The 27,909-nt window shown below is 37.2% G+C and overlaps 1 protein-coding gene and 1 long non-coding RNA gene across 2 annotated transcripts; one reads left to right on the top strand and one right to left on the bottom strand.

Annotated features, from left to right (window-relative positions):
* On the top strand, window positions 1-24,036 carry ZBTB41 (zinc finger and BTB domain containing 41). Its single transcript, XM_088153125.1, has 11 exons — window positions 1-336; window positions 2,969-4,179; window positions 7,921-8,128; window positions 9,300-9,369; window positions 10,506-10,653; window positions 13,938-14,067; window positions 17,443-17,539; window positions 18,050-18,155; window positions 18,902-19,007; window positions 20,236-20,324; window positions 21,409-24,036. The coding sequence occupies exons 2-11, from the start codon at window positions 3,060-3,062 to the stop codon at window positions 22,056-22,058; spliced, it is 2,724 nt and encodes a 907-aa protein (XP_088009251.1). The 5' UTR covers window positions 1-336; window positions 2,969-3,059; the 3' UTR covers window positions 22,059-24,036.
* LOC148214136 (uncharacterized) lies at window positions 21,888-27,806 on the bottom strand. The gene is made up of 4 exons (XR_015798314.1): window positions 27,654-27,806; window positions 24,898-25,116; window positions 24,077-24,203; window positions 21,888-22,023 (listed from the first exon to the last, which is right to left on the bottom strand). It is a non-coding gene; the product is annotated as an uncharacterized LOC148214136 (long non-coding RNA).
* Window positions 27,807-27,909: the final 103 nt, after the last annotated feature.

Here is a 27,909-nt window from a genome sequence, read left to right as displayed (position 1 = left end):
CCGCGTCGTCGCCAGCGCTTTTCTTCTTGCTCCGCCCCCTTTCCCACCCACGTGCATAGAGTCGGAACGATAAATCTGTCCAGCTTCCTGTCAAACTCGGGCTGAGCTGACGTAGCTCTTTACCCCCGCATGGAACCCGGAAGTGATGGCGAAAGCAGAGGGGTGTGAGGGGGCGAGGTTTTTTTTGGGGGGGGGGGTGTTTCTTCTTTTTTTGGCAGTTGTTTTTCGGGATTGGGAGGCCGGCCTGGTAACGGCGGCGGCAAATGGGGAAGAAGCCTTTTGTGGTGCGCGCGCCTGGGACCGTTATTTGCCCCTTTCCTCGGATAGGGGAGGAAGGTAGGCAAGAGGCTCCTCCCCTCGTTCGAGGCTGGGTGGGTTCAGGGGGGTTTCCGAGGGGCGCAGTTTTACTCTCGCCTTTCCGGTCGGGGTGAAGAGGGACGCGAGAGTTCAGCGTGCCTGAGGCTTGGCTTTAGTTTGCTTGCCGCTTCTGGGCGAACGTGACACGTTAGACCTATATGTTGGTCACCCTTGGCGGGCCACATCATCATATGACGTTAAGGGCTGTGGGAAAGAAAGGGGGCACTGCCGCTGCCCTTTTAAGAAAGGAAAGGGACCCGACCGTAAATAGCAGTTTTCTCTACCTCCCACCCTGCGACAGAGGCCGGGAAGCAGCGGTGCGGAGGGTCCCCCTCTAGAAGTCCCCTGAAGCCCGTTCCCTCCCCTCCCCTCCCTCCTTTCCAGCCGCGCTGCATCGGTATGCAGGCTAACAAAATATGCTCGTGCCGACGCCTCTTTCTTGCTCAGCCTCTCCGGGCACCGCGGAAGGAAGGATTTGGCCCAGGAGAGATACAACTTTAACATTCTTCCTTGCCTTTTCTCTGCGGAGGATACTTCACAGGGGACTGTAATGGAAGCTGCTTCCTCTCTGGTCCTCTCCTTGCTCTAGAAATGCGACAGTTGGGCCAAAGTCGTTATTTTCATCACTCACTGAAAGGAGAGGGAGCAAAGGAGCAGCTACCTGCTGCTGATGCTGGTTTTGCTTGGCTAAGGACACTTACCACATCTCTCTTGCTCATCTCTTAACACATCTCTCTTGCTCTAAGCACAGCAGGGAAGATAGGACCTGTAATATTATCTAGGCTGAGGATGCTGGTGGACATGTTCTGATTTCTTTATGTGGCTAAGGCCATGGATCATTGCAAACAGACAGAATGCATTAGCAGATAGAGCACTGAAGAGGAAAGAAAAAAAAGTCAGAGCAATCCAGTGAGGGGCATTCATTGCCTGCTAATAATAAAATCTGAGCAGTCTTGGTCACATGCTGCCTGGGTGGCATTCTCCCAGAACAACAGCATTTAAGCAAAAGAGGGAGGTGGCTAATACTGCTTCCTGTCTCTTGCTGTCCCTCTTTGGGTGGATAGATTAAGTCACAGAAGCAAAGGAACCAACTGCATCACCCCAACAGTTTACCTGTTTTCACCAGCTGTACAGCATCTAGACTTGGTTGTGGAAAGCACAAACCCATTATCTTACTTGTTGTCTTGATTTTTCTCTGGATAGCACCCATGAACCACATCTTTCCTGCTGTGCCACTCAGAGAAAAAAACCTGAATGAAGGAGATAACAGCAGCTTGGAAAAAGAAACAGCTGTTTTTGACACACTGAGCTTTCCCTATAAGGAAGGACTAAGCAAACGTTGGTTCACATGACACACTAAATTATAATGCGCTTTCTTTGGTTCTGGCTTAATGTGTTGTATGAACCCAGCCCTTGTTTGTAAACCATGGTTATTAATTTGATTTTTATTATGTGCCATCAAGTCATTGTCAACTCTTAGCAAACACATCGATTTTCTCTATGACGACCTGTCCCTAACCAGGTCTTTCAGGTTTTCCAATTGTATACTCATTGCCACTATAAGTGAGTCCATCCATCTTTTGGTCATCCTCTTCTTTCCTTCAATCTTTCCCAGCATTCGAGTCTTCTCCTGAGAGTTAGGTCTTCATGTAATGTGTTCAAAGTAGGATAATTTGACCCTGGTCATTTGTGCCTTGAATGAGAAGTCTGGGTTGATTTGTTTGATGATCGATGTGTAAACCCACTAATTATGGTTTAATAAACTATTAAACCATAGTTTAGCAAGATATATTATACTGTTCACATTTACTCATTGCTTATCAGCCCTCCTGTAACTTCTTATCTCAGGTGGAAAACCTGTGGCCTTCCATATGTTGAATTATCAGCATTCCTTTCCTTTGGTTATGTTGGCTGTGGCAGCTATAGTTCAGCAACATCTTGATTGTCATGTTTCCTGCACCCTGTTTCATCTGCTTACATATGTTGCTTTTTAAGTATAAGAGAAAGGAGCCATGTACTTATTTGGTATCTGTCTTGGGCAATCATAACTACTCAGAGCAGGTGAGTGCTTCAGAGATGACTGCTTTCTCAGTGACCAACTGTTCATTCTGCAGTGAATAAACAAATATGCAGAGGCCCCCCATTGTTTTTTCACTCTAGATAGTAGTATGTGTGTAATGTCCCCTGCTTTGCTTAAAGATGAGCAAGAGAGATGCAGTAAGAATAATTAAAACTTTTTTTTTTTAATCTGTGCCTCCGTGAGTGATTTTAATAGTGGCAACATTCTAAAGAGATACTGCAGCTGGAGAGGGATCTAAATGCTTCCTGGTTCAACAGTATTTCCTGGCTATATTTCCCATAGCTTCTGTTGACAAGAAGAAAGATTACTATTTACAGCTTGATAAAATGTGTGTGGCTTGTAGAATATTTCAGTGTAAATGCAAAATGTTTTTGTGTTTTTGCTTTCTAAAAAGAAAGGGTGGATGCCAATTTTTAGGACTTTACCAAATGTGAAAGTACATTAACTGGGGTTAAGAAACTGAATGAATCCCTGTTAACAAATTACATTCATTGGTTTCAAAGAAAAAAAAATTATTTGATCCATTTGCAGGTCATAACTTCAAGTATCATTGAAGCAACTATTTGTTTGGAAAAGGTTGGCTTATTTATGACAGTTCTGATTTTAAAGTGGCACAATTGCAATGAAGAAAAGGAGAAGACTCAATGTAAATCTAGATGACAAAATACATCTTGATCATCGGCGGGATCGTACTGATAAGATTCCTGCAGCAGATTCTGAACAGGAAGCTCATGTTGATTCTGCAGAAGTAGCTACTGCAGGCCAGTTCATATATTCCAAAGAACTTTCTCTGTTGCCTGATCAAAGAAAGCTTTTAACTTCTTTGCAATACAATAAAAATCTACTTAAATATTTGAATGATGATCGACAGAAACAGCCATCTTTTTGTGATCTTCTTATAACTGTTGATGGAAAAGAATTTAGTGCCCACAAAGTAGTAGTTGCTGTTGGGAGCAGTTACTTTCATGCTTATTTGAGCAAAAATCCAAATACAAATGTTGTTACCTTGGATCATGTAACACATTCAGTTTTCCATCATTTGCTTGAGTTTCTTTACACATCACAGTTTTTTTTAAATAAAAATGAAGTACCTTTAGTTTTAGAAGCAGCAAAATTTTTAGATATTATTGATGCAGTTAAATTGCTGAACAGTGAAAATATTTCCATTTCACAATCTGAACAGAAAACAAAAAACCCATCTCAGGTAGAAAAGACAACCGAACAAACTCCTAAAATAGCCAACAATCACCAATGCACTTTGTGTAATCGTAATTTTTGTTACAAGAAATCATTAGAAAATCATTTGTCCAAAGCACACAAATCTTCTGCACAGGAAAAAGAACATGGGCTAAAAATGGTTGAGAAGTCAGTTATTTCTACTAGACGATCAGTGCGAAATCGCAAATGCCCAGCAAAATTTGATCAGAGTGACAATGAAAGTGGTAATGCATCTGATAACAATTTAGATAGAATTGCTCCTAGTAAGGAGAGTAGTGAATCTGAAGATAGTGGAAGTGAATACAATACTGATGAAGATAGGCAGGAAGAGGACACTTTGGGAGATGATACCGAGTCTGAACAGCACAGTGAAAAAGAATGTGGTGGAGAGATCCATGAACCAGATGGTCCAGCAGGAAATATTTCTGAAGACAATGTTTCCACGTGTATTCCACCTATTCTTCAGAACAGCAGCAAAAAATGTTTGCAGTGTCCTAAATGTGATAAAACATTTGATCGACCAGGTAAATGGGAATGTGGTTTGCCTTCTACTTTTACAGAGTAGCTGTGATAGGTTTAAAAGCAACCAAAAAGTTATTTTAACCCTGGGTAAGCATCCAGGGCCAGGTTCAATGTATAGAATTGAGATACAGTGGAGTAAAAAAGTATTTAGTCAGCCACCAATTGTGCAAGTTCTCCCACTTAAAAAGATGAGAGAGGCCTGTAATTTTCATCATAGGTAAACCTCAACTATGAGAGACAAAATGGGGAAAAAAATCCAGAAAATCACATTGTCTGATTTTTAAAGAATTTATTTGCAAATCATGGTGGAAAATAAGTATTTGGTCAATATCAAAAGTTCATCTCAATACTTTGTTATATATCCTTTGTTGGCAATGACAGAGGTCAAACGTTTTCTGTAAGTCTTCACAAGGTTTTCACACACTGTTGCTGGTATTTTGGCCCATTCCTCCATGCAGATCTCCTCTAGAGCAGTGATGTTTTGGGGCTGTCGCTGGGCAACACGGACTTTCAACTCCCTCCAAAGGTTTTCCATGGGGTTGAGATCTGGAGACTGGCTAGGCCACTCCAGGACCTTGAAATGCTTCTTACGAAGCCACTCCTTCGTTGCCCGGGCAGTGTGTTTGGGATCATTGTCATGCTGAAAGACCCAGTCACGTTTCATCTTCAACGCCCTTGCTGATGGAAGGAGGTGTTCACTCAAAATCTCACGATACACAGCCCCATACATTCTTTCCTTTACACAGATCAGTCCTGGTCCCTTTGCAGAAAAACAGCCCCAAAGCATGATGTTTCCACCCCCATGCTTCACAGTAGGTATGGTGTTCTTTGGATGCAACTCAGCATTCTCTCTCCTCCAAACACAACAAGTTAAGTTTAGACCAAAACATTCTACTTTGGTTTCATCTGACCATATGACATTCTCCCAATCCTCTTCTGGATCATCCAAATGCTCTCTAGCAAACTTCAGACGGGCCCGGACATGTACTGGCTTAAGCAGGGGGACACGTCTGGCACTGCAGGATTTGAGTCCCTGGCAGCATAGTGTGTTACTGATGGTAGCCTTTGTTACTTTGGTCCCAGCTCTCTGCAGGTCATTCACTAGGTCCCCCCATGTGGTTCTGGGATTTTTGCTCACCGTTCTTGTGATCACTTTGACCCCATGGGGTGAGATCTTGCATGAAGCCCCAGATCAAGGGAGATTATCAGTGGTCTTGTATGTCTTCCATTTTCTAATTATTGCTCCCACAGTTGATTTCTTCACACCAAGCTGCTTGCCTATTGCAGATTCAGACTTCCCAGCCTGGTACAGGTCTACAATTTTGTTTCTGGTGTCCTTCAACAGCTCTTTGGTCTTGGCCACAGTGGAGTTTGGAGTGTGACTGTTTGAGGTTGTGGACAGGTGTCTTTTATACTGATAACAAGGTCAAACAGGTGCCATTACTACAGGTAATGAGTGGAGGACAGAGGAACCTCTTAAAGAAGTAGTTACAGGTCTGTGAGAGCCAGACATCTTGCTTGTTTGTAGGTGACCAAATACTTATTTTCCACCATGATTTGCAAATAAATTGTTTAAAAATCAGACAATGTGATTTTCTGGATTTTTTTTCTCATTTTGTCTCTCATAGTTGAGGTATACCTATGATGAAAATTACAGGCCTCTCTCATCTTTTTAAGTGGGAGAACTTGCACAATTGGTGGCTGACTAAATACTTTTTTACCCCACTGTAATTCTTTAGATCTTAAATCCATCCATGGTACGCTTGCATGCAAAAGTTTAGGCACCCTTAGTCAAAATGAATGTTTCATTGAATCCCTAAATGAACAGAAGCTGACACAATCTCTCTGGTTGTACAACATTATATATGTTGTATTCAAGGCAGCATACATAATGCTCCCTCTTATTTTACCCACAACAACAATCCTGGAGTTAATTGGGCTGAGAAGGAGCCAGCTGGCTCTCTAACAGTTGAAATTACTAGCTGGAAGAATTTTTTTTTTAAAGCTTTCCCTGCTTTGTAAGAGGAAATTACCTTCATTTTCAAACTTTCAGAAAGCTGGTTAGAGAAACCCTAGCTGAAATAAGAGAACAGTCACAGCCTGAAAAGTTTGAGTATTTATTTGATCACCACATCTGTGCAGTTATCTTGACCTAATTGAACTATAGGTCTAGTAAGTCAATCACCTCACTGGGCCTTATTAACAAGTTTATTGTACAATAAAAATGAACCGTAAGGTGTCTAGACTTCTATACTTGTCACATTGTTTTCTTATTTTGAATCTGCATACAACTCTGGATTTCAAGAACACTATGCATATAGATACACCCAAATTGCAGGCAAACAGTATTTATTCAGATTAACAAGTAATGTTAAGTTAGTGGGACCTTGGCAATATAGACAAAAAAGTCACTCCAAATTCAAAATATTTCATCTCCTCTCAAATTCTACTTGTATCACTTGAAGCCTGTGTCTTTTGGTCCTTCAGTCAACGTAGGAATGAGTCCATAGAGTTGCAAAAATATACTAGCATTATGATATACAGTATATTCAATACTGAATTCTCTGCATTATAAAACAATGTTCATTCAATAAACAGCAGATTAGCTTCATTGGTATATAAACTCCATGTAGTGAATGGCTGGAAAAATGCATATAGCTTGTTTCAACTACTGCAGCAGGCTTGGACCCATGTTTGGTAGCATTTAGTCATAGAAATGTTTGGCTTTGTACAACTGCTGAATTGTAGAATTTCTCATCCCTCACCATTGGTTGTATTAACTGGGATTGTTGGGAGCTACAATTCAGCAACATCTAGAGAGCCTACAGCTTACTGGCCTGCCCTTTAAATTATTGCTCCTCAATTGGTATGTGGTAACTTTGGTAACTTTATCAATTTATTACTTTATCAATAGCATCATAGCCATCTCTTAGAGAAGAAAAAGTCTAGCGCTGATCTGGATACCTCTTTGCCCAATATGCAGTTGCAGGCTTGCAGTTCAGTTGAAATCATTTGAAGGCACCTTACATGGCTACCAAAATTCATTTAACCGGTAGTATCAGGTGTTAACACCTACATGAAGATATTAATTCATATAAGACTAACCTGCATTCTCCCATAGATGATCAAACATCTGCACAATGGCACTCTTACTCAAGATAAAAGTAAAGTTGCATTGGCACATCATATTGTGCCAATGCAACTTTAAAGTTTTAACCTTGCTTCTAGACAAATTTATAGAATCATTTTCAGATAATGATCTTTCTTTAATCCTTAGTTGCTTTGTGCTCCTGGACTACAGGGGTGGAAATAAAGATAATAGTGGGTAAGATAATAGTGAGGAGAAGATCCTTAGCCATTATTCTTTAGCAACTAGTTTTAAGACAAGAACTGAAGTACAACTACTAAAGGTGAAAGTGATGTGTTTCTGCACAACTTACTTTGTATTCTAGCTCTTGTATAAGTCTCCTTTGTACAGATTGAGAGCTAGTGTTGAGTGATACAGTGAGATGGCAGCTATATACCATTACATTTCTATCACTTGTTAATTCTGCCACATGAAAAAAAGATAATGTCCCAGCCACGATTCGGGAAGGCTTCTTTGAAGGATAATACATTATAAAGTAATCTGTTTTGAAACATTACAAATTTCACATAACACATATGTTACCATGATAATACTAGAGGTTAATATTATTTACCAGCTGTTTTTCATTTTAAAATGCATATATTTTGTTTTGTAGGGAAATTTGAAAGCCATGCTCGAGTACATACGGGTGAAAAGCCTTTTGAGTGTGATATTTGCCAGCAGCGTTATTCAACCAAATCTAACTTAACAGTACACAGAAAGAAACACAACAATGAAATGGAATTTCATAAAAAAGAACACAAATGTTCATATTGTAACAAACTGCATGCCACCAAAAAGACCCTGATAAAGCATGTAAAAAGGCAAGTATCATTGAAACATACTGTATTGTGGGTAATATAGAGTGATCATTTGATTTCCTTTTATTATAAAATTATAAAACTGTATACCACAGGAAATTATATATAAACAGTAGTCCTGTTAAAATATATGACAATTTATTTTAAATGTGTATGATGTTAAAATTACCATGCTCTGCCTGGAGATGATGAAAATCTGGAGGACCTCAGGCTGGGTAAAATTGTGCATGTGTACAAACTAACTTACTGTTACAATGAATCAATAGTGTAGTCAACTTGAATCAGATCAGGGTGTATGCGCTCCACCAAATGTATATGTGTGATGTGAGATAGCAATATGTTCAGTAGTATTATGTATTGTTTCTCTTTAATGTATATCCTGCTTTTCTGTCAGGTGAGTATTCAAAGGTAATTTATTTATTTACATATATTTCAAATTTGTCACTGCCCATTTCACTACAGAGTGATTCTGGGCGGTTTACAGTAAAAACAGAATAAATTAATTTAAATAAATAAATATTAATTAATTAATTAAAATATACTAAAAACAAACTTCCTATATGATACTTCCAGGAGGCTGATGTTAATTAGGTGTTAATAAACTCAGGGAGTGTCATCAAGGCACCAGCCATCCCCAGGGTCGGTTATATCTTTCCTTGCCCCACATAAGTTGGCAGAGCCAAGTCTTCAATTCTCTCTGAAAAATTGGGAGGGTAGGGGCCCACCTCACCTCTGGGGGGAGAGTATTCCATAGGGCGGGGGCAATGGCAGAGAAGGCTCTCCTCCTAGGACCCGCCAGGCAACATTCTCTCACTGACAGGATCTGCAATATGCCTTCTCTACTGGACCAGGGGGTGTACAGGTTGATTGGGGCAAAAAATTGGGGCAAAAGATGCTTAAAGGAGGATGAGGAAAAGCACATGAAAATAACAGTTAACATTTGTGCTGATGTCAAATTGGAAACTTCAACTTGGGTTATCTGCAAAATTTTTCAAATGGGAATGTAAACCAAGAAACTTCAAATATTTTGCTTTCTTTATATGCAACACAGAATAATATTCCTTTGAATAATAATACAATTAGCACAGCAAGCAGTAACAGAATTCAGACTAGTGATTTGCTTGTTGTGTTATATTCATTAAATAAATAATTTCTTAGTGGATTTCCCCCTCAGATTCCACCCTGAAAATGTACAGGAGTTTCTGTCTATCAGGAAGAAAAAAAGTGAAGGATGGAAATGTGAGGTAAGTATGATTTTGGCTTCACTAAAATTATTTGATACTTCTAATTTACTTCTGACATCTTGTGACTTGAATCCAGATTAGAGGCTATGCATTTATTTTCTGGAGTTCTTGAATTTTCTCTTTTAACTGCTACCTATAATGTATTGCAAACTGTTTCAGAGTGTTCATCAAGACGCTGCAGTAGGAAAGGAATCTCTGAAACTCCAGAGCATGGGCTTTAAAAGCTTTGCTCCATGCTCTTGGTTATGTTGCTATTTTTATGCTGTGCAAGTAATATGCAGATTTTGTTCATTGGCCTGATATGTGATAGAACAATTTATGCTGAAGTTACTAAATCATAATATTAGGTTTAAATGGGAAATGCTACATTTCATTATGTGCATTAGTGTGTAAATTGTGTATGATGCATTTGGGTTCAGGATAATAGAAATAAAAAGTAATATGACTTCATGGATTATTGATATATGATTTTTTTGGTCAGTAGTTTGATCAGGTAACTTTAGTGGAGAAAGCAGTACGTAACAATCAACATGTTCAGTAAATCACCATGTACACTAAAGGTGTTACAAGACTTGAAATTACGGACAGGAATAACAGAAAAGCAAATAGTCCATAACTGTGCAATTACTCTATAATATCTAGTACAAACATTTTCAGAAAGCTACTGTACTTATTAACTTGCAAGTCCATCTGCAGATAAGCCAACCCTAGAATTTTTAACCAAAATACCATGAAATACCATGAAATTCACCTGTCAATAAAGCAATCCACATTTTTTTGTGGTATTTTGGTTAAAAATTCAAAGGTCAACTATTTTGGTTAAAAATTCAAAGGTCAACTATTTTGGTTAAAAATTCAAGGGTCTATACGGGAAATATGGGTACTTTAAAAAGGTATTACTGTATATACTCGTGGATATGCTCATCTTTGGATAAGCCAAACTTGATTTTTAGGTGCATTTTTGGCACCTAAAATTCTTGCCTTGTTCACAAGGTAATATGCTTATTGATAATTCATTCCTTTTTCTGAGCAATAAGACTGTGTTTATATATGTATTTTCACAGATAACTTGGCTTTCTTCAGGAAGCTCAAGATTGTGTATTTTACATAATCATTGCATGTTGTTGTTGCTACAGATTTGCAATAAATCTTTCACACGAAGACCTCACTTGGAAGAACATAGGATTCTTCATACTCAGAATAAGCCTTTCAAATGTACCTATTGTGAAGAGCACTTTAAATCCCGCTTTACAAGATTGAAGCATCAAGAAAAGTTCCACTTAGGTAAGAAAATATTCAATGCGCATATGTTTTCTTTAATATACATTAGCTGAATTGAATTCTGTAACCCAATTTTGCAAATCTCTAATATGAAATCCTTACTTAGAGGATGTTTAGAAAAAAGACACACATTTCAGTTAATCTAGTTATTGTTAAGGATTTATATATTTTACAGCTAACAGGGTGCTTCCCCCCCCACCTCAGTCTATCTATTTGGTTTTACCACCTCATTCCACCTCATAGGTAAAAGACCAATTTTACATTCGCATGAGCAATTACTTGATTTTTAAGGCTAACATAAAATTACAAAAACAGTCTTTCAGTGAATTCTGAATGAAAAATGCAAAAAATAAAAGCCCAACGACACAAGAGAAGTGGGGAAGGTTATCAGTGTCACTGCCTGTTTGGTCAGAAAATGTGTACCTTTGTGAGCTGGTAAACCTTTGGAGTTTGCTACATCTATCACATATTGTTTTTCCGGTTTTCTTGGAAACAGTCAACTTTTAGACTGATGACCTTTAAACAGAAATGATTAAAAGTTTTCTCCTAAAACATTTTCTTTATTGCTGAGAATGAAAACTGTGTATGAAAAATTGATCGGTTTATATTTCATTATTTGTTCAGTTGCAGGTAGCAAATTTGTGCATTTACTGAATAATCAAACAGACAAAAAACATTGAAGTTTTTTTTCCCTCCATGATTTTGTCATCACAATCTATTAGCAAAAAAACTTCTGCAACTTTATTTAGATGTAGCAACACAACTGTATTACATTTCAAATGGGGAGATTAGGTGAAGTTGATTTTTTAAGTGCTTCCAACATAAAAAAACAAGAAAGAGGTTAGGGTTTGGACTTCTGCAATATATATAATGTGGAAGATATAACTAGATTTCCCAGTATTTTTTCTCTCTCCTTGTCTTTTGAGCTTTAAAAGCTGTCATTGTGATGGTAATGGCAAAACAGTAGATTGGCTTGGATCCACAGGGCTACAGAAGAGAAGATAACCATTCCCCATTTCCCCATTGTAATGGTTTTCCACTTTTTCCTTCATCATCCTACTAGAATACCTGTTTTAAGTGTGGTAATTTCCTTTAAGGAAAGTGTAAGCTCCCATTTCCAGCAGGACGTTGTCATTTTTAAGGCAAAGGATATTGGAAAATACCATTATGCATTTTCTGCAATTTGGCAAATGAAACAAAATTTAATCAGAGAATGTGGGTTTTGCACTGTGAAGCTTAAGGGCAGTTTTGCTTGGCATTTCAAATAAGAGTTAAGGGAGTGGTCCCTTGGCCAGTTCTTGAATAGGTACTTCTAGTTTTGTATAAGGATAAATGGATTTTTCCCCTGAAAAACCAAGTCATTTTTGTTTCTGTTCATACCATTTTGAGTGATCTTTGTTATAGTAGACTGGTGAAGTGAAATGAGTATATTTCAATCACTAGGTTTAATTCTGTTGTCTTATTTTGTTGATTTGTTACATGTTATAAAATAGAGTACACCATGTTGATGACTGCATATCTTAGATGGAGCTTGTGCTATTGGTAATCCTTTTTTTTAATAGTAATTTTATTAAAGATTACAAAAGTAAAAACTAGTACAAACTAAAAAAAAGAATAAAAAGAAAAAATAGAAGGTGCAGAAAAGAAACAAAAAATAGAAAGATAAATAGAAAAGAAAGAAAAAATAAGAATATAGTAAAGAAAAAGAGAGAGCCAATTTGGTCTAGTGGTTAAGGCACCAGGCTAGAAAGCAGGAGATTGTGAGTTCTAGTCTCACCTTAGTCATGAAAACTGGCTGGGTGACTTGGGCCAGTCACTTTCTCTCAGCCCAACTCACCTCACAGGGTTGTTGTTGTGGGTAAAACAGGAGGAGGAAGGAGTATTAGGTATGTTCGCTGCCTTTTATATTATATATAAAAATAATAAAGGCAGGATTTTAAAAAATCTAAAAAAAGAAATGAAATATATAATAATTTCCCCCTTTATCACAAGTATAAACAATTTGAGTAACTTATCACCTTCTTTTAAAATACAACAAATGATCTCTTCTTCCCATATCCCATCTCTTATATGTAAACAAATCTATAAAGCCTTGTCATTTCAGTCCTGATGTCAGCAAAAGTCTATTAAGGGTTACCAGAGATAACAATATATATATTTTAACCTTGATCAACTAAATCAACTTTATATTCCTTCCTTTTACTTCTAACAATCTTGATCTTTAGTCCCTTCAAATAACAACGTAGAACTTAATTTCTTTTCATTTTTCCTTTGTCCCTTCTCACAAAATTCTTCAAAGTTTTAAGAAGCCTCTTTTGTAAACCCAATATAGGAAAATTATCCAGGTCACTCTCTTGGTTTATTATTTGTATATCACTTTTAATTATTAAGACATCAGCCAGTTTCTTTTGTATGTCCAGTGTAATATCTTTTTCAGTGTCACTCTTATAGCCTGTCACTTTCAAATCAGTCTCGATCTTTTTCAGATAAACTTGTTCCTCTTCCATAACATCCTTTAAATACAGTTTATCTATAGAGGCAGACACTCTTAAAATTACCTTCTGGGTCCATTGTTCATCCTTTTGCTGTTTATTCCCTCCTCCCACAAAAACTGTTTTTAAGTTCTTAAACTTGTAGTTAAAATTTATTTTGCTAAGGATTGAAGGAAACTCATCCAGTACTATAAAACATGTCAATCCAAAGGTTCCTAATAGCTGAAAAGCAGTTAACAAGCAATTTCCAAAAGTGATTAGAAAAGGACGTATGTGAACGTAGTGTCTGGAGAGGAATTATTGAAGAGCCAGTCTATTCACTGGCTCTTCATTCTGCCATGGTTGTTGGCTCTGCTTTCCACAGAGCTGTTGTTCAGTCTGCCATTTCTTCCCCAGAAATCACTATTGGTAATTCTGATACAGTAACCTAATGGCTTACCAAGCTGCCCATAAAAATGCAATATTAATGTTTGTGTTTAAGTTTTTCAAAAAGAGAGTATTTTGTTCAGCTTGTATGTTTGTGTTCCAAAAATACAAAGCTGAAGAAAATAGTCTCTTCCTTTTTGGTAAGCCATTAAGTTACTCTGTCAGAATTACCAATAGCAACTTCTGGGGGAGAAATGATGTACTGCTTAAAAATGCAAGATTAATGTGTGTGTTTTAAGTTTTTCAAAAAGGAAGAGAATATTTTCTTCAGCTTTGTATTTTCATGTTCCAAAATAATGTGTTTATTAATGCTTCAACTCACTTGCTCAAGTTGCATATATGCAAAACTGTATTTCTGTGACTTCTTAGGACCTTTTCCATGTGATATTTGTGGTCGTCAGTTTAATGACACTGGAAATCTGAAGCGCCATATTGAATGTACTCATGGAGGAAAGAGAAAATGGACTTGCTTTATTTGTGGAAAATCAGTTAGAGAAAGGTAAGCTTAACACACATACTGTGTTTTATATAAATTAAATAATAAGCAGATCCATGAATTCACCAGCATTTAAAAAATATTTTATTGTAAAGGTAATTGAACAAAACAGTTGTATAGTGGAGAGCTCCTGTTCATGCTAATCAGCAGCCATATGCTTTCTCAGGATATTCCATCTCGTTCACTACCCAAGTTTTTCTTTGTTCACCAACCAGCATTCTGTACCTACTGAGCCCATATAAACTCTGCAAATTTTAGGGTTTCTGGTATTTGTTTTTATTCAGATTATATACCTTGTTTATTTTGTATAACTTTGTATAAAATACATAATGCTCCTTACTCCTATTTTCCTCAGAATAACCTTTGAGGTAGGTTGGGCTGAGAAAGAGAGACTGCCCAAAGTTACCCAGCCAGCTTTTGTGCCTAAGGGAGGGCTAGAGTTCAAGGTTTCCCTGTTTCTAATACAGCACCTTAACCACTATACCAAACTGGCTCTCTGTTTTTACAGTTGCAAGAAAAAGTATGTGAACCTTTTGGAATTTCATGGTGTTCTGCATTAATTTGTCATAAAATGTGATCTGACCGTCATCTAAGTCAAGAGTATTGACAAATATAATGTGCCTAAAATAATAACACAAAAACAATTCTGATCCTTTATGTCTTTATTGAGAACAACCATAAAAACCTCATAGTGCTAGTGGAAAAAGTATGTGAACCCTTGAGTTGACCTCAAAAAAGCTAATTGGAGTCAGGTGTTAGCATACCTGGAGTCTTGTTAAGAAAATGAGTTTGGAGGTGTGGACTAGAGCTATGTTGACTGATAAAAACCACTCAAACTTTTTGAGTTTGCTCCGCACAAGAAGAATATGCTTATGTGAGCCATGCCTCGCCAAAAAGAGCTTTCAGAGGATCTACGATCAAGAATTGTTGATTTACATAAAGCTGGAAAGGGTTACAAAGTGATTTCAAAGACTTTAGAAATTTACCAGTCTACAGTTAGGCAAACAATCTACAAATGGAGACACTTTGGGACTGTGGCTACTCTACCAAGAAGTGGGCGCCCAGTCAAAATGACCCCAAGAGTACAATGAAGACTCATCAGTGAGGTAAAGAAACAACTCCGAGTGACAGCCAAGGATTTGAAGGCATCATTGGAACTGGCTAACATCTATGTTCATGAGTCTACAGTATGTAAAACATTGAACAAGCAGGGTGTCTATGGCAGGACACTATGAAGAAAACTGCTGCTTACTACAAAGAACATTGCTGCATAAACTGAAGTTTGTGGAGCAAACACTCCACAGCAGTATTGGCAAAATGTTTTGTGGACTGATGAAACAAAGATTGAACTATTTGGAAAGAACACGCAGCACTATATCTGGCGTAAAAAGGGCACGGCATATCATCATGAAAACATCCCAACCGTAAAATATGGTGGAGGAAACATCATGATTTGCGCCTGCTTTGCTGCATCAGGGCCTGGCCAGCTTGCAGTCATTGAGGGGAAGATGAATTCCCAAGTGTATTAAAAAATTCTTCAGGACAATGTGAGAATGTCTGTACGTCAACTGAAACTCTGTAGAAGTTGGGTGATGCAACAGGACAATGACCCAAAACACTGGAGCAAGTCCACAACAGAATGGCTTCAGAAAAACAAAATCCGCCTTTTGGAGTGGCCAAGTCAGAGCCCAGACCTCAACCCAATAGAGGTGCTATGGAATGACTTGAAGAGAGCCATACACATGAGATGTCCAAAGAATTTGACAGAGCTAAAGCAGTTCTGCCAGGAAGAATGGGCTAAAATCCCTTCTGAACGATGTGCGGGTCTGATCCACAGCTACAGGAAGTGCCTGGTTGAGGTTATTGCTGCCAAGGGGGGGTCAACCAGTTATTGATTCCAAGGGTTCACTTAGTTTTTCCACTAGCATTTTGAATGTTGAATGAGTGTGTTCAATAAAGACATGAAGGATCAGAATTGTTTTTGTGTTATTATTTTAGGCATATCACATTTTATGACAAATTAATGCAGAACACCATGAAATTCCAAAAGGTTCACATACTTTTTCTTGCAACTGTATATCAGTGCAGTTTTAGTTTTCTTCTACTGTTTAGATTACATAAAAATTAGTGTTGTACAGTGCTTTGAATTAAAAAGGACAGGGTGCTTTGTAGTTCAGGGGGCATTCATTTAGTATGTCAGCAACCTCTTCTGGGATTGTACAGCTGTAGCATGATCCTGGGGGAAGATGCCTTTCATTTTGGGAGATGCTATCTAAATCATCTTTTATTCCTTTGTAGCCAAAACATTACACTCTTAATACAGATAGGCATTCTGAGACTTGACTGTTAGTGTATACTAAGAAAGGCTAAGAAACAGAACCCAGGTAAAGACTGCGCAGATCAGCATAGGCTTGATTCCCAGTAGCTGTAATCATCAGGAATATGGAGAGGCTTACCAACCTGTCCATGAAAATGCAATATTAATGCATTTGTGTTTACGCTTTTCAAAAAGTAAGAGAATATTTTGTTTAGTTTTATATTTTTGCGTTCCAAAAATACGAAGCTGAAGAATATACTTTCTTAGTTTTTGGTAAGCCATTAAGTTACTCTGTCAGAATTACCAATAGCGTAGTCTTTACCCAATGTGTTAAATTGCCTTTTTCAGATTCTCCTTCATGTTGGCCATTTTATGTGCCATCAGTAAACTTACTTTCTAAGTTTATCTTATATGCTGTGTGTTTAAATACTTATCTGTACAGCAGAATTCTCAATTTTGGGACTCCATGTGACTTAAAATAATAAGTAAGATTGTGTAGCCCATCCTCCTATGAATAAGAAAATGATTTTATTGAGATTAGGGTTGAACAATAGTAAATAAGTGACTTTTTAAAATTAAAACTTAATCTATGTGTCAAATAAAATGAGATAATCTTATAACTTTTTAAAATAAAAAGGATAAAAATACTTAACTGCACTAACACATACACTTCTACAGAGATCCCAAAGACTGTGGATATACATGGTGTCCCAAAAGTATTTAATGTTTTAAAACTGCAGTAGGACTTTTAGGCAGAATGCTGGCAGAAACACCAGAAGCGCACATCTATTTCTGAAAGAAGGCAAGCCCAGCTGTCAGTGATCATTGACAATGATCACTGTAGTGAGATGGGCGGCTATATAAATCGATCTAATAAATAAATAAATAAATAAATTGCCAATATCTGATAATAGTTTGTCACATGATCTATAGATGTCAGTTACACTCTGCAGAAATTGGACTTGGCCATTTTAAATGCATTAAATTGAAGTAGAATTATGTATCATTGTGCAAGGATTAGGAAATATTTTCCTCTTAATATCTGAATTTCTTTCTTGCAGAACAACATTGAAAGAGCATTTGAGAATTCATAGTGGAGAGAAGCCACACCTATGTAGCATTTGTGGGCAGAGTTTTCGTCATGGAAGCTCCTACAGGTAACACATTCTATACTGTTATGCCGCAATCAGTCATGCTCTGAAATTACTTCATTTTACTGAAGTTATTTATAGCCAGTGTCTCATCTAAGACAGTAGCTACTATGAATTAAAACATAATACAAATTACTAAAATAGAGAAATCCCTATGGAATCTGTTTTTAGATTTTAGCAAAAATGGCCTATTGATAAGCAATCCTTAGCAAATTTTGCTCAACTGAATTGTCTTATTTCAAGATAATAGGTACAAGATTATAATCTGGAGCTAGATTTCATGACCCATTTTCTCCAAAATTCAAATATATTTAGTCTTAATAGTGTGCTTCATGTGCAGTGTATCAAACAACACTAAAAAAAACAGTAGGGGCAAATCTACCAGGAAATTGTACAGAAACTATCTCACAGCAGATGGTCTCATTGTTGAATTATACTTCTAATTGAGATTTTCAAATCTGAGTATCATGGTATATTAAGCATGCAGATGCTAATCTTGTATTCCTGTTAATATTGGCTTCATCTGCGAGTCCACCATGATGATAAGAGATATGAATGTGAAGAATGTGGAAAAACATTTATTCGCCATGACCATCTCACAAAACACAAAAAGATACATTCAGGTAAGGAGTGGCATTGATATTACCTTTCTCAATCCAAGAACCCATGAACATAGCGGGAACATAGAAAAGAGGATAATTTAATGTCTGTTTCCACCATGACTGGTCAGAGATGGAGAGGATGTATGCCAACATATGTGGCTAGACAATTATATGCAGACCAGCTATTCCATGAATGAAAAGGCTTCTACTCATGGAAAACACTGAGGTATACTAGAATGTAACTATTTTCTGATGGAAGGACTGCACATTTTAAAATTATTTTTTCAGCAGCAAAGAGTCACAGAGTGTAGAGCAGTAATGAAATTAAATTAGTGGTGGGACCAGGACATGATATTCCTAATCCCATCGCTCCCCCAACACCTTTGGGATAATAAACTTAATTTTAAAAGACATGTTAAGCCTATCAGCAGTTTAACACATCATTTGATAAATGCTACTTCTTTTCATAGTCTTGGTGATACTTACTGATCATCTGACATACTATTATCACATACTGATGAGCCATGGACACTAACCCCTAATGTATTTATTTGATTTATATCCTGCCTTTATTTTGTACAGCTCAAGGTGGCCTACATAATACTCCCTCCTCCTATTTTCCCCACAACAACCCTATGAGGTGGGTTGGGTTGAGAGAGAGTGACTGGCCCAAAATCAGAAACATTTGAGTGCCTCTAGTATTCTTTTGGATGATTCCTGAAACTTTTAATAACATTAATTCAGAATATATTGTTGGTTCGCCTTAGGAGAGAAGGCCCATCAGTGTGAGGAATGTGGAAAATGCTTTGGCCGAAGAGATCACCTCACTGTACATTATAAAAGTGTTCATCTAGGAGAAAAAGTGTGGCAAAAGTAAGTTTAATTTAATATTGAAATATATTATTGTGAGGATATGTTAGATTATTATACACCATGTGGAATGATTCAAATAGAACCATTTTGATCTGTTAAATCAGGGCTTAATTGAACCAAAAATTAGTCTTAGGTGAACACATTCCTTTTGTCCCTTATATACTAATGCTGAAGAAAGATACTATGGTATGATAAGATACAATTTTCCATTATTATAACAAGTATGAAAATGTGATTTAAATATCACATATAAAGCAAAATATTCATACCTACTGATGAGGGGTTTCAGATCAGGGAAACTTCATGGACGAAAAGGCTTCAATAATCCATGACACCAGTTACTTGATATCCAAAACAGTGAGAAGCAAACATAGAAGATATTAATTATGGATCTAAGTGCCTTATCTGATTTGATTTTATTTCTGTGTTGTTGTTGTTTTGCTTGAGATGTATGAAGTTTTCTCCTAAATTGGCAAGTGCGTGTGTATCACATAGCTGAAAGGGAACATGAGACTGAAAACAGCAAGGCCAAAAGAAAATAAGATATAGAAAGTGCACTTCAATATTTCATTAACAATAGCTCACATTCTTCTCCAACCTGGGAACCATTCTGATAGGTGGCCTTCAAATCATAGAATAGCTGGATTTTGCAGTAATCATTTACCCTTGTACGAAGAATATATGAATGTTTACAGTACAATCCTATATATGACTATAAGAATGCAAGACCTATCAGAGTGGTTTATTCCTAGGCAGTATTATATAGAATTGCAGCATCAGTGAGTTTGTTTTTTTTAAATGTCCCATTTACAGGAGATAGAACCAGTGGTATGCTAGTAAATGTTTAAGAACTGGTTCTGCCAGCTCCATTGCTGCGGCCATGCGGCTAGCCATGGAACATCTGGTCACCGTGCTAGGTTTCGTGGCTCAGCTCTGCCCTCAACCGGTTCACAAATTGCCCAAAATTTAACAATTGGCTGTTGTGATTCCAGCACACCACTGGATAAAACTGAATTTCTTGATGGCTTATACATTTATTTGTATTACCACTTCTTGTGAAGAGAATGAAATTGTTCACAAACAACAACTCAATGCTCATATATTTCTACAGAAGCAGTAAAAAAAGAGATTAAGTCTGTAATAGTGACTTAGTTCATTAAGCCTGAAAACATTCCTTGATAGAAAGTTTATCTTCTAATATATTCTGCTTATTTGTTTTTCTTTGAAGGTACAAAGCAACATTTCATCAATGTGAAGTCTGCAAGAAAGTTTTTAAGGGGAAATCAAGTTTGGAAATGCATTTTAGGACACATTCAGGTAAACAATCAGAATAGTCTTAAAACTCAGTTGGAATCTCTGATATTTTCAAAATCCTGCTTGCAGCAAACAGACAAGACAGATATATGAACGGGGAGAATGCTTGCATTTCTCTGTCTTTCTGTTTCCCTCCTGTTTTGAGCAGTGAAAATATTTAATCCAGGACACTTTGAGCACTGATCTTAATTCTCACAGTTTAGTGGTTTGCTGGATGGGTTTCTATCCCTTGGATTCTTAATCTGTCCCAATTCCCTTTCCAGGTTCATGCTATATTCCATGCTGTTGAGCTTTCTGAGGTTCCCCAGTTAACTATTAATACACTGACTTTATGTATTATTTTCCCCCATTCCAATGCTTTTCTGTAAGAATGTTGTCAAAAATATTTTAAAATGATTCCTTTGGCCAATCTTTCTGCAAGTTGAGTGGCTAAAAGTATTCAGTATGGATTTCCACCCCCTCTGTCCTTGTGGCCTGGGATGTAAAGAAAACAATAAGCTATTTTGAATGTCCATTTATAACTCTAATGCAAGCTTCCAAAACACTAACAAAAGTAATGAACTGTGTGTGATTGAGGTGTGAATTTTAAAGAGCTGTTTTGCTTTGATGAGCATTTGGAGAAAAAAAATCCTCTTAAAGCAAAACTACAAAATTAAGACCTCACTTTGCACCCTCCCCAATGGCCTGCAATGCTTTCTGCTAAATGAAGGAGCTCTGCACATTTTTGATGCAAGGCTGCCAGTCAAAGTGAATCAGCTCCTCTAAATGTTTTGCAAGTTACAGAGTATCACCCCATGGTGGCGTATACCAGCTTTGTATATCCCTATGCTGTGTTCTAACTTGACACAAAGTTTGGTGTAAGTCGAAGGTTTTCTGTATCCTTAAAAGTAATGATGTATTTTTAAAAAAGAAATGATAGTAAACTTTAAAATGACTTGTGTGTTTTTTCTCAGGCTTGTGTCAAGTGCTCTATAATCTGTAGAAATTACTTGACAAAATATTTTGGTATGCAACAAGGATAAAAAACAACAGATATTGATATGAGAGGCAGCACGTTTATTCCATTAATATTGGCTTTTCAATACAGGTGAGAAACCGTACAGATGCCAAATTTGTAACCAGTCCTTCAGGATTAAGAAGACATTAACTAAACACATGGTTATTCATTCAGATGCTCGCCCTTTCAACTGTCAGTACTGCAATGCAACATTTAAACGAAAGGATAAACTAAAATACCATACTGATCATGTACACGGAGGAAAATCTGTAGAAGAATTGCAAAACCCACTGTCAGATGAAAAAAATATGTCATTGCCAGCTCAGTACGCACCAGATGATAAGGCTTTTCAAGGTGATTCTAAACCATTTGTGGATCAGACCACAACTTATCAAGTGGACACCAAGACAATGCTACAGAATGTACCATCAGATACATGTGTGCCAGTGACACTGATATCTGTTCGAATGCGTGAAACTCAGTCTGATCTTGTACAACAGCCTCCTGTTACATCTTCATCTCACTCAATTCTTCCTTCACAGCCCCCTCCAACAGACTACCAGCAAACGACAGATTTGGAATTTCTTGAAAAATATACTCTTACTCCACAGCCAGCAAATATAGTTCATCCAGTCAAACCTGAACAAATATTGGATCCTAGAGAACAAACTTATCTTGGGACATTACTGGGTCTTGATACAGCTCCTTCTGTACAGAACATTTCAAATAATGAACATTAATGATCATGTCTATGGAGTGTGATATTTCAATAGTCTTAATACTTCTTTTCAAACAGTGAGCTGTGAGGCATCTTAAAGGCTAACATTATTGTATGAGCTGCTGACCATTTCATCAAATGAATGGAGTATTATATTGAAACAGGAATATATATACTATATATATATATAGTCAGAATTATGGGGGCAGAATATGCAATAGAAAACTCAGAGGGAAATGAAATACAGAGAATATAGATTGTGACAAGTGTCTTCTTGTCACTGATCCTAGCATTCTTCTGTATGACAGAAGACAAAAATTACTAGATACGTGAAAGTAATCATATTAGCTGTATTTAGTTAGCTAATTTAGATTTAAAAATCATTTAAATAAAATTTAGCTCAATTTTTGTTTAATCATTAAATAGAGACCAGGTTCCATTATCACACTCTTAAAGCAGCTACATCTTTATTCAGACTTGCTCAGGAGCCTGAAAAAAGAACAGCTGCTTTAATGAACAGTAGAAAGGTACAGGTAATCTTTGGGTTAAGAACCCATAGATTACAGACAACCCATAGTTAAGAATGGAGCCTACTGTAGCAAAATTTGAGTTAAATACACAATCGTTCAAGTTAATTACATAATACTATTACTGGTATATTCCAGCTTACATACAAATTTGACGTAAGGACAGACCTTGGGAATGCAACTCATTAAACTGGGGACTACCTGTACTGTGCTTACGTGAGATCCAAAACTCTTATTCCAAATCATTTTTAAAGCATGCACAGGCATAGTAGTAATAACTACTTGTACTTTCTCTAGTGCATTTCTTTCTGACATCAGTATTTGCAGTATTTCTGACATCAGTATTCTGCTGTTCTAGAGAGATAGAAAGTTAATATTGCAGGAAGAGAGCTGCAGTGCACGAAAATTATAACAGTTGGTCTTTATGGTGTCTGTTTTTGCTCCAACAAACTAATACAGCTGTTCCACTGAAAATTCTTTTAACTATTGAAAAGTTAATGTATCTGTATTTTCTTTGACTTCTTCAGTTTTTTTAAAGCTGTTGAGCATGAAAAATTATTGTTGCCTTTTTAATGCAGTGGTTTAGCTTTCAAAATCATGTGTTTTTTAAAAAATTGTAATGTTTTTTAAAATAGATTCTTGAAGGGTACAAGAGTAAAAACAATACACATTTAATCAATTATGGATTGATGTTCCCCCCATATGTTTTCATTGTACACATATCTCCTTTCACATATGAAAATGTTATAAAAAGCTTTATGGTTAAAACCACATAAACCTTTCTTTAGATTGTGGATTAATTCAATCTCAATCAAATGTCATAATTTTAAAACCATTTGTATTTCAATATAAATTAAAAGAAATCAAGGTAGCAATCTTGCTTCCTTAAGTTAATGTCTTTGGTATCAAAAGTAGTAATTGCTGTTAGTAATCTAAAACACATTCAGAAGACAACTGTGTTAAGCATGTCTTTCTTTGTTGCTTCCTTAATCTAGTTTTTTTTTTTGGAGAGGCTTTGAAAAAAATGGAAAATTATCCTTAAATATAATTAGTTGTATGTGAAACCTGCATAAATGCAAAGGCTCATGGAACTGAAGTGCTAATTTCAATTGCTTTGATTATAGAAAGTAAAAGGAGCTGTGTTGACCATGAGGAAAAAAAATCCATGTAATTAAAAGCTAATTAAAAACAAGATAGAAACAAAATAGTACTGGCTAGTGCTTAAACCAGGTCTGTACAGATTAGAGTGTTTTATCAATTCCAGCCTAATACTAACTACATAGGAGGATCTAATTTGAAGATTATTTCCATACTCTGTTAAAAGTTGTAATCTGCAAGACATAGCTGAAATATAATTGATAAACACTCTAACTTTGATAACAGTTCTTAGAGACTTAAAAGTGTACACCTGCTACTTTTATTATACCACTAGTTTAGGAATCTAATCTTAACCAGAGTAAACATATATCACATAATCTTTTACATAACTATATAATTAGTCATGTTAGTTTACCTTTTAAAATATAGTAGCAAGGTTTATCCAAAGCCAAGTAATCATCGGAGCTAAACAGGAAAGATCTTCCTTTTCACCTCAAGTCAAAGCTCCAAACTGCCACACTTCTACTGTTACCTAGAGAATCCTAAGGCAAGATAAAATCTTAGTTACAGTAGAATTTCAGTTGTCCCACAGCAAATCATCACACATTTTTCATTCTTCCTTCATAAAAACCAGGATATGACCATATATTTCGTCAAAAAAGTGCTTAAACTTGGACAAATCACAAATAAAAAAAAAAAATCTTACGGTGCTTTGTCATCACAACATAGGCTGGATTCCAGCATCACACTAACCCATAATTGACTAAATAAACTGATAATCTGGGTTCACACAACATACTAAGCAAGAACCAAAGAAATCACTTTATGATTTGCCACAATAAATGAATATAATAGGAATTATGTACACAAGGCCACTGTATTAAAGTAGAGGCAGTCTGGGTTCAAGAAACTTTATTTCAAACAAAGTCTGCTGCCATTTATTTTCTTAGTATTTCAAGTCTCAGTAATTTCCCAGCTAATCTAATCTTTCCACAGATCTTCTCTGGTGTCCTACTCTGGACCTTTGGCATCTGAGAGAAATAGGCCTCTCACAGTTAGTACTGCCTAAAAGATCAAAATGCAAAATCCATATTTTGTATCAAAGCATGGAATTAGAAGATTCAGCCCTTCCCTCCCACGGGAAATAGACCAATCTCATAGGAATAAACAACACAGTTTTTTAAGAAGAAAAAATAAAGATACAGATCAAAAGGTAAAAAAGTTTTTAAAACTTACTCCATTTAACTAAGAACCATGCAAATATTCAGTCTTGAAGGCAGAGCTGACAGGTCATGATCAGCAGGTTGGTTTAAAAAGGAAATTATGGAAGATAATGCAATGCTTCAGGCAGACTACAAGATGGTCCTGGTCTGCTAGAAATGTAAATTTTTTACCATTCCAGGTCTCCATAAGGAGATAGGTGGGAGATTTTGAAATTATTCACACAAGAAGATTCTACAGAAATAAAATACACACAATTCAATATTCTATAGAGACAGGGAAGAAATAGACTTTGGGTCACACGGAAAAAGCAACCTAGTACAAAATCCCATCTTTCCTTTTTGTGTGTGTGGGGGGGTGGGGGGATTCCAGCTTTATTCTGGGGCTTCTGGGGAAAGGGAATAGAACCTTTTTTTCCCAGTCTTAATCCAATTCTCTGAGAGAAGTATATATTCCAATGAATATATTCCAATATTTTTAAATGACAAAATTCTTATCTCTAGCAAAGGAGGAGGTGAGGTAATTTGAAGGTTCCATCTTGAACTTGTAGACTTGTGGATTCTGTCTGAGATGAAGTGATGTGTATTGTGAATATGTGAGTTTTGCTGGTTGGCAAGGGAACTCCTTTCATAACGCATGTTAAATTAAAACAATGCTTAATCGGTTTTTATTCTTTCCAACCCAACAGAAGGAAGGATATTATGTAAAGGGCTTTGGGATTCTGTCTATGTATTTGTCAGCAGAACAACTCTGTCAAAACAGAACAGAATGGTACCATATTTTGTGGTGGAGAGCAGAAGCTGGCAATACAAAGATACAGTTAAAAAATGGATTGAATCAGGGTAGCGCTATGCAGAAACACACATACCCTCCCCAATTCCCCCAGTGCGCTGCACGGGAAGGTAAATTAGCAATGGCTCATAATACAAATGATGACCGCTCCATTCTAAGTCCTCTTCCCAGTCACATGACGCAAAGTAGAGCATATGCAAGCTTTCCCTATCTTGTTATATATTTCCTTAGTAGATATTAGCCAGCAGAGTTACCTCATATACCTCATGGTTGAACTGTGGAGTCCTTGGGGTTCTCTGAGCTTGCAAACGTTTCATTACCTGGCTAGCACTGAAGATGTTACCTAGCCGGGTAATGAAACATTTGTGAGAAAACAACCAAGCTCAGAGAACCCCAAGGACTCTAGATTTGTTTAGGTTACAGCTGGTTTGCCTTCTGGCTCCTCACCTCCATAGTGGTGCTGAGCAAAAGGAAGAGGCATGGCAGCCATTGTGGTTCCTTGAGTGGAGTTGGTGGCAACAACAGCAGTAATAGCTCCCTTATTTTCTATAGCCACATGGCTGGGCTGCCTGAAAGCAAGACAGCTTTTGCCTTTACTGAAAAAGAACCCGTGCTGAGTCTCCAACTGCAGCAGTTGGGGGAGAGAGAAGATGATGCCAGCTACTATAGCAGCAGATACCATAATAGTTGAGACTATGCAGAGAGGCCAGGTTGAGCCAAGACCTGCCACTTCTACACTGGGAGTGATGACCACCCAGAAGTATCTGGGTAGCTGTAAACTGGCAGTGTAAAGGACTTAGGCACACACCTTCTGAAGTTTATAGAAAAAAAAATTATCATGAACTGGATCATACTGACTAGAAACAATCCATAGAAGCAATTATATGTCAGAGATTGTGTCATGGGAATAAAACCACATTGGAATGGTGCTATTGACATGTAAATATTCTGGATAAAATTAAATTTTCAGTTGGCACAAAACTAGGTCATTCATCATGGTAATCTAAAGCAGAAAAAATTATAATATCACTTTGCTTACCATGGGGGGTGTTGATTTTTAATGACTTGGGCTTAACAATATGAGTTACTGGTATCTTTTGTTACAACTAAGAACTGTTATAGAGAGCCAGTTTGGTGTAGTGGTTAAAGCTTCAGGCTAGAAACCAGGAGACCAAGAGTTTTAGGTCCGCCTTAGGCACAAAGCCAGCTGGTTGATGCTGGGCCAGTCACTCTCTCTCAGCCCTAGGAACGAGGCAATGGTAAACCACCTCTGAAAAACCTTACCGAGAAAACTGCAGGGACTTGTCCAGACCATGTCTGAGAATCAGACACAACTGAACAGATTAAAAAACAAACAAACCTGGCCTTATGCTTATTCTGCACAGCATAAGTAATGGTTTCTAATATGAAAACCACTTTGGCTTTGATGATCTCTCAGCTTGGTGTTTTCCTTGCAGAAGTTCCATTATCTCACTCGTTGTGATGTGGAGGAAAGGAGGTGTGTTGGCTGTTTATATACAGCTGCTTCCCCTCCCAGGTGAGCTTTGTCTCCTATATGACTGATTTTGCTTATCTGGTGTGGACATCTAACCCTAATCCTTTGCCTTTTCTTTGACTTTTGGTTGTTTTTTTTTTAAACTGCTGCTCTGAGAAATTAGCCATTAATAGGCACAGAAAGTCCATTGATAAACATTCAAAGAGAACTAAACGTTTTTAAAAAAAGAGTGGGGGGAAGCAAACAGATCTGAGCACTGATGCCAAATTATCGCGAAAATTTCCAGGGTTATTTATTTATTTTACTAAGATCAATTTATTTATTCTTTTACTAAGCCAATCTCATCCCTAAGACTTTGGGAAGCTTTCAAGGAAAGATCTTTTCCAGAGGGCCTTGGCTGGCTCTTCACTGGCAGTTAATAGGCTAGACAGAACCTTTCGGGACTTATTTCGTGCTTTTACTGCAACGTAGCACCGAGACTCACCTCTCGAGTAACAAGGGGACTTGCGCGGGGTAAACATCCGAAAGAAGGCAATTCAATTTTCCCACGACGCGCGTTTTAAATTGAGCGCTCGCTTGTTATTGGTGCGTAACACGGAGAGTTCGGAGGCTTTGATCAAGGAGAAAGGATTGAAAGCAGTTAAAAAAAAAAAAAAAGGAACGGCTCAAACGATTGGCCGAATCTTTGCTCAGGGCTGCACGACGATTGGAGGAAGAGTCTGGTGTGCGAACGGTCTGCG

This window comes from Python bivittatus, unplaced genomic scaffold (assembly GCF_059951505.1).
Source record: "Python bivittatus isolate LINGU-HERP-01145 unplaced genomic scaffold, Pbiv_v1 ctg000700_np1212, whole genome shotgun sequence".
Lineage (NCBI taxonomy): Eukaryota > Metazoa > Chordata > Lepidosauria > Squamata > Pythonidae > Python > Python bivittatus.
Note: the sequence above shows the minus strand (reverse complement) of the source record. Positions and strands in the feature narration are given on the sequence as shown.

Bases quoted from the DNA above. Each gene is read 5' to 3' on its own strand.
- ZBTB41 (XM_088153125.1), top strand. From the start codon at position 3,060: ATGAAGAAAAGGAGAAGACTCAATGTAAATCTAGATGACAAAATACAT. The intron at 10,654-13,937 runs GTAAGAAAATAT...GTGACTTCTTAG, and splicing joins TCAAGAAAAGTTCCACTTAG to GACCTTTTCCATGTGATATT. The intron at 18,156-18,901 runs GTAAGGAGTGGC...GGTTCGCCTTAG, and splicing joins ACACAAAAAGATACATTCAG to GAGAGAAGGCCCATCAGTGT.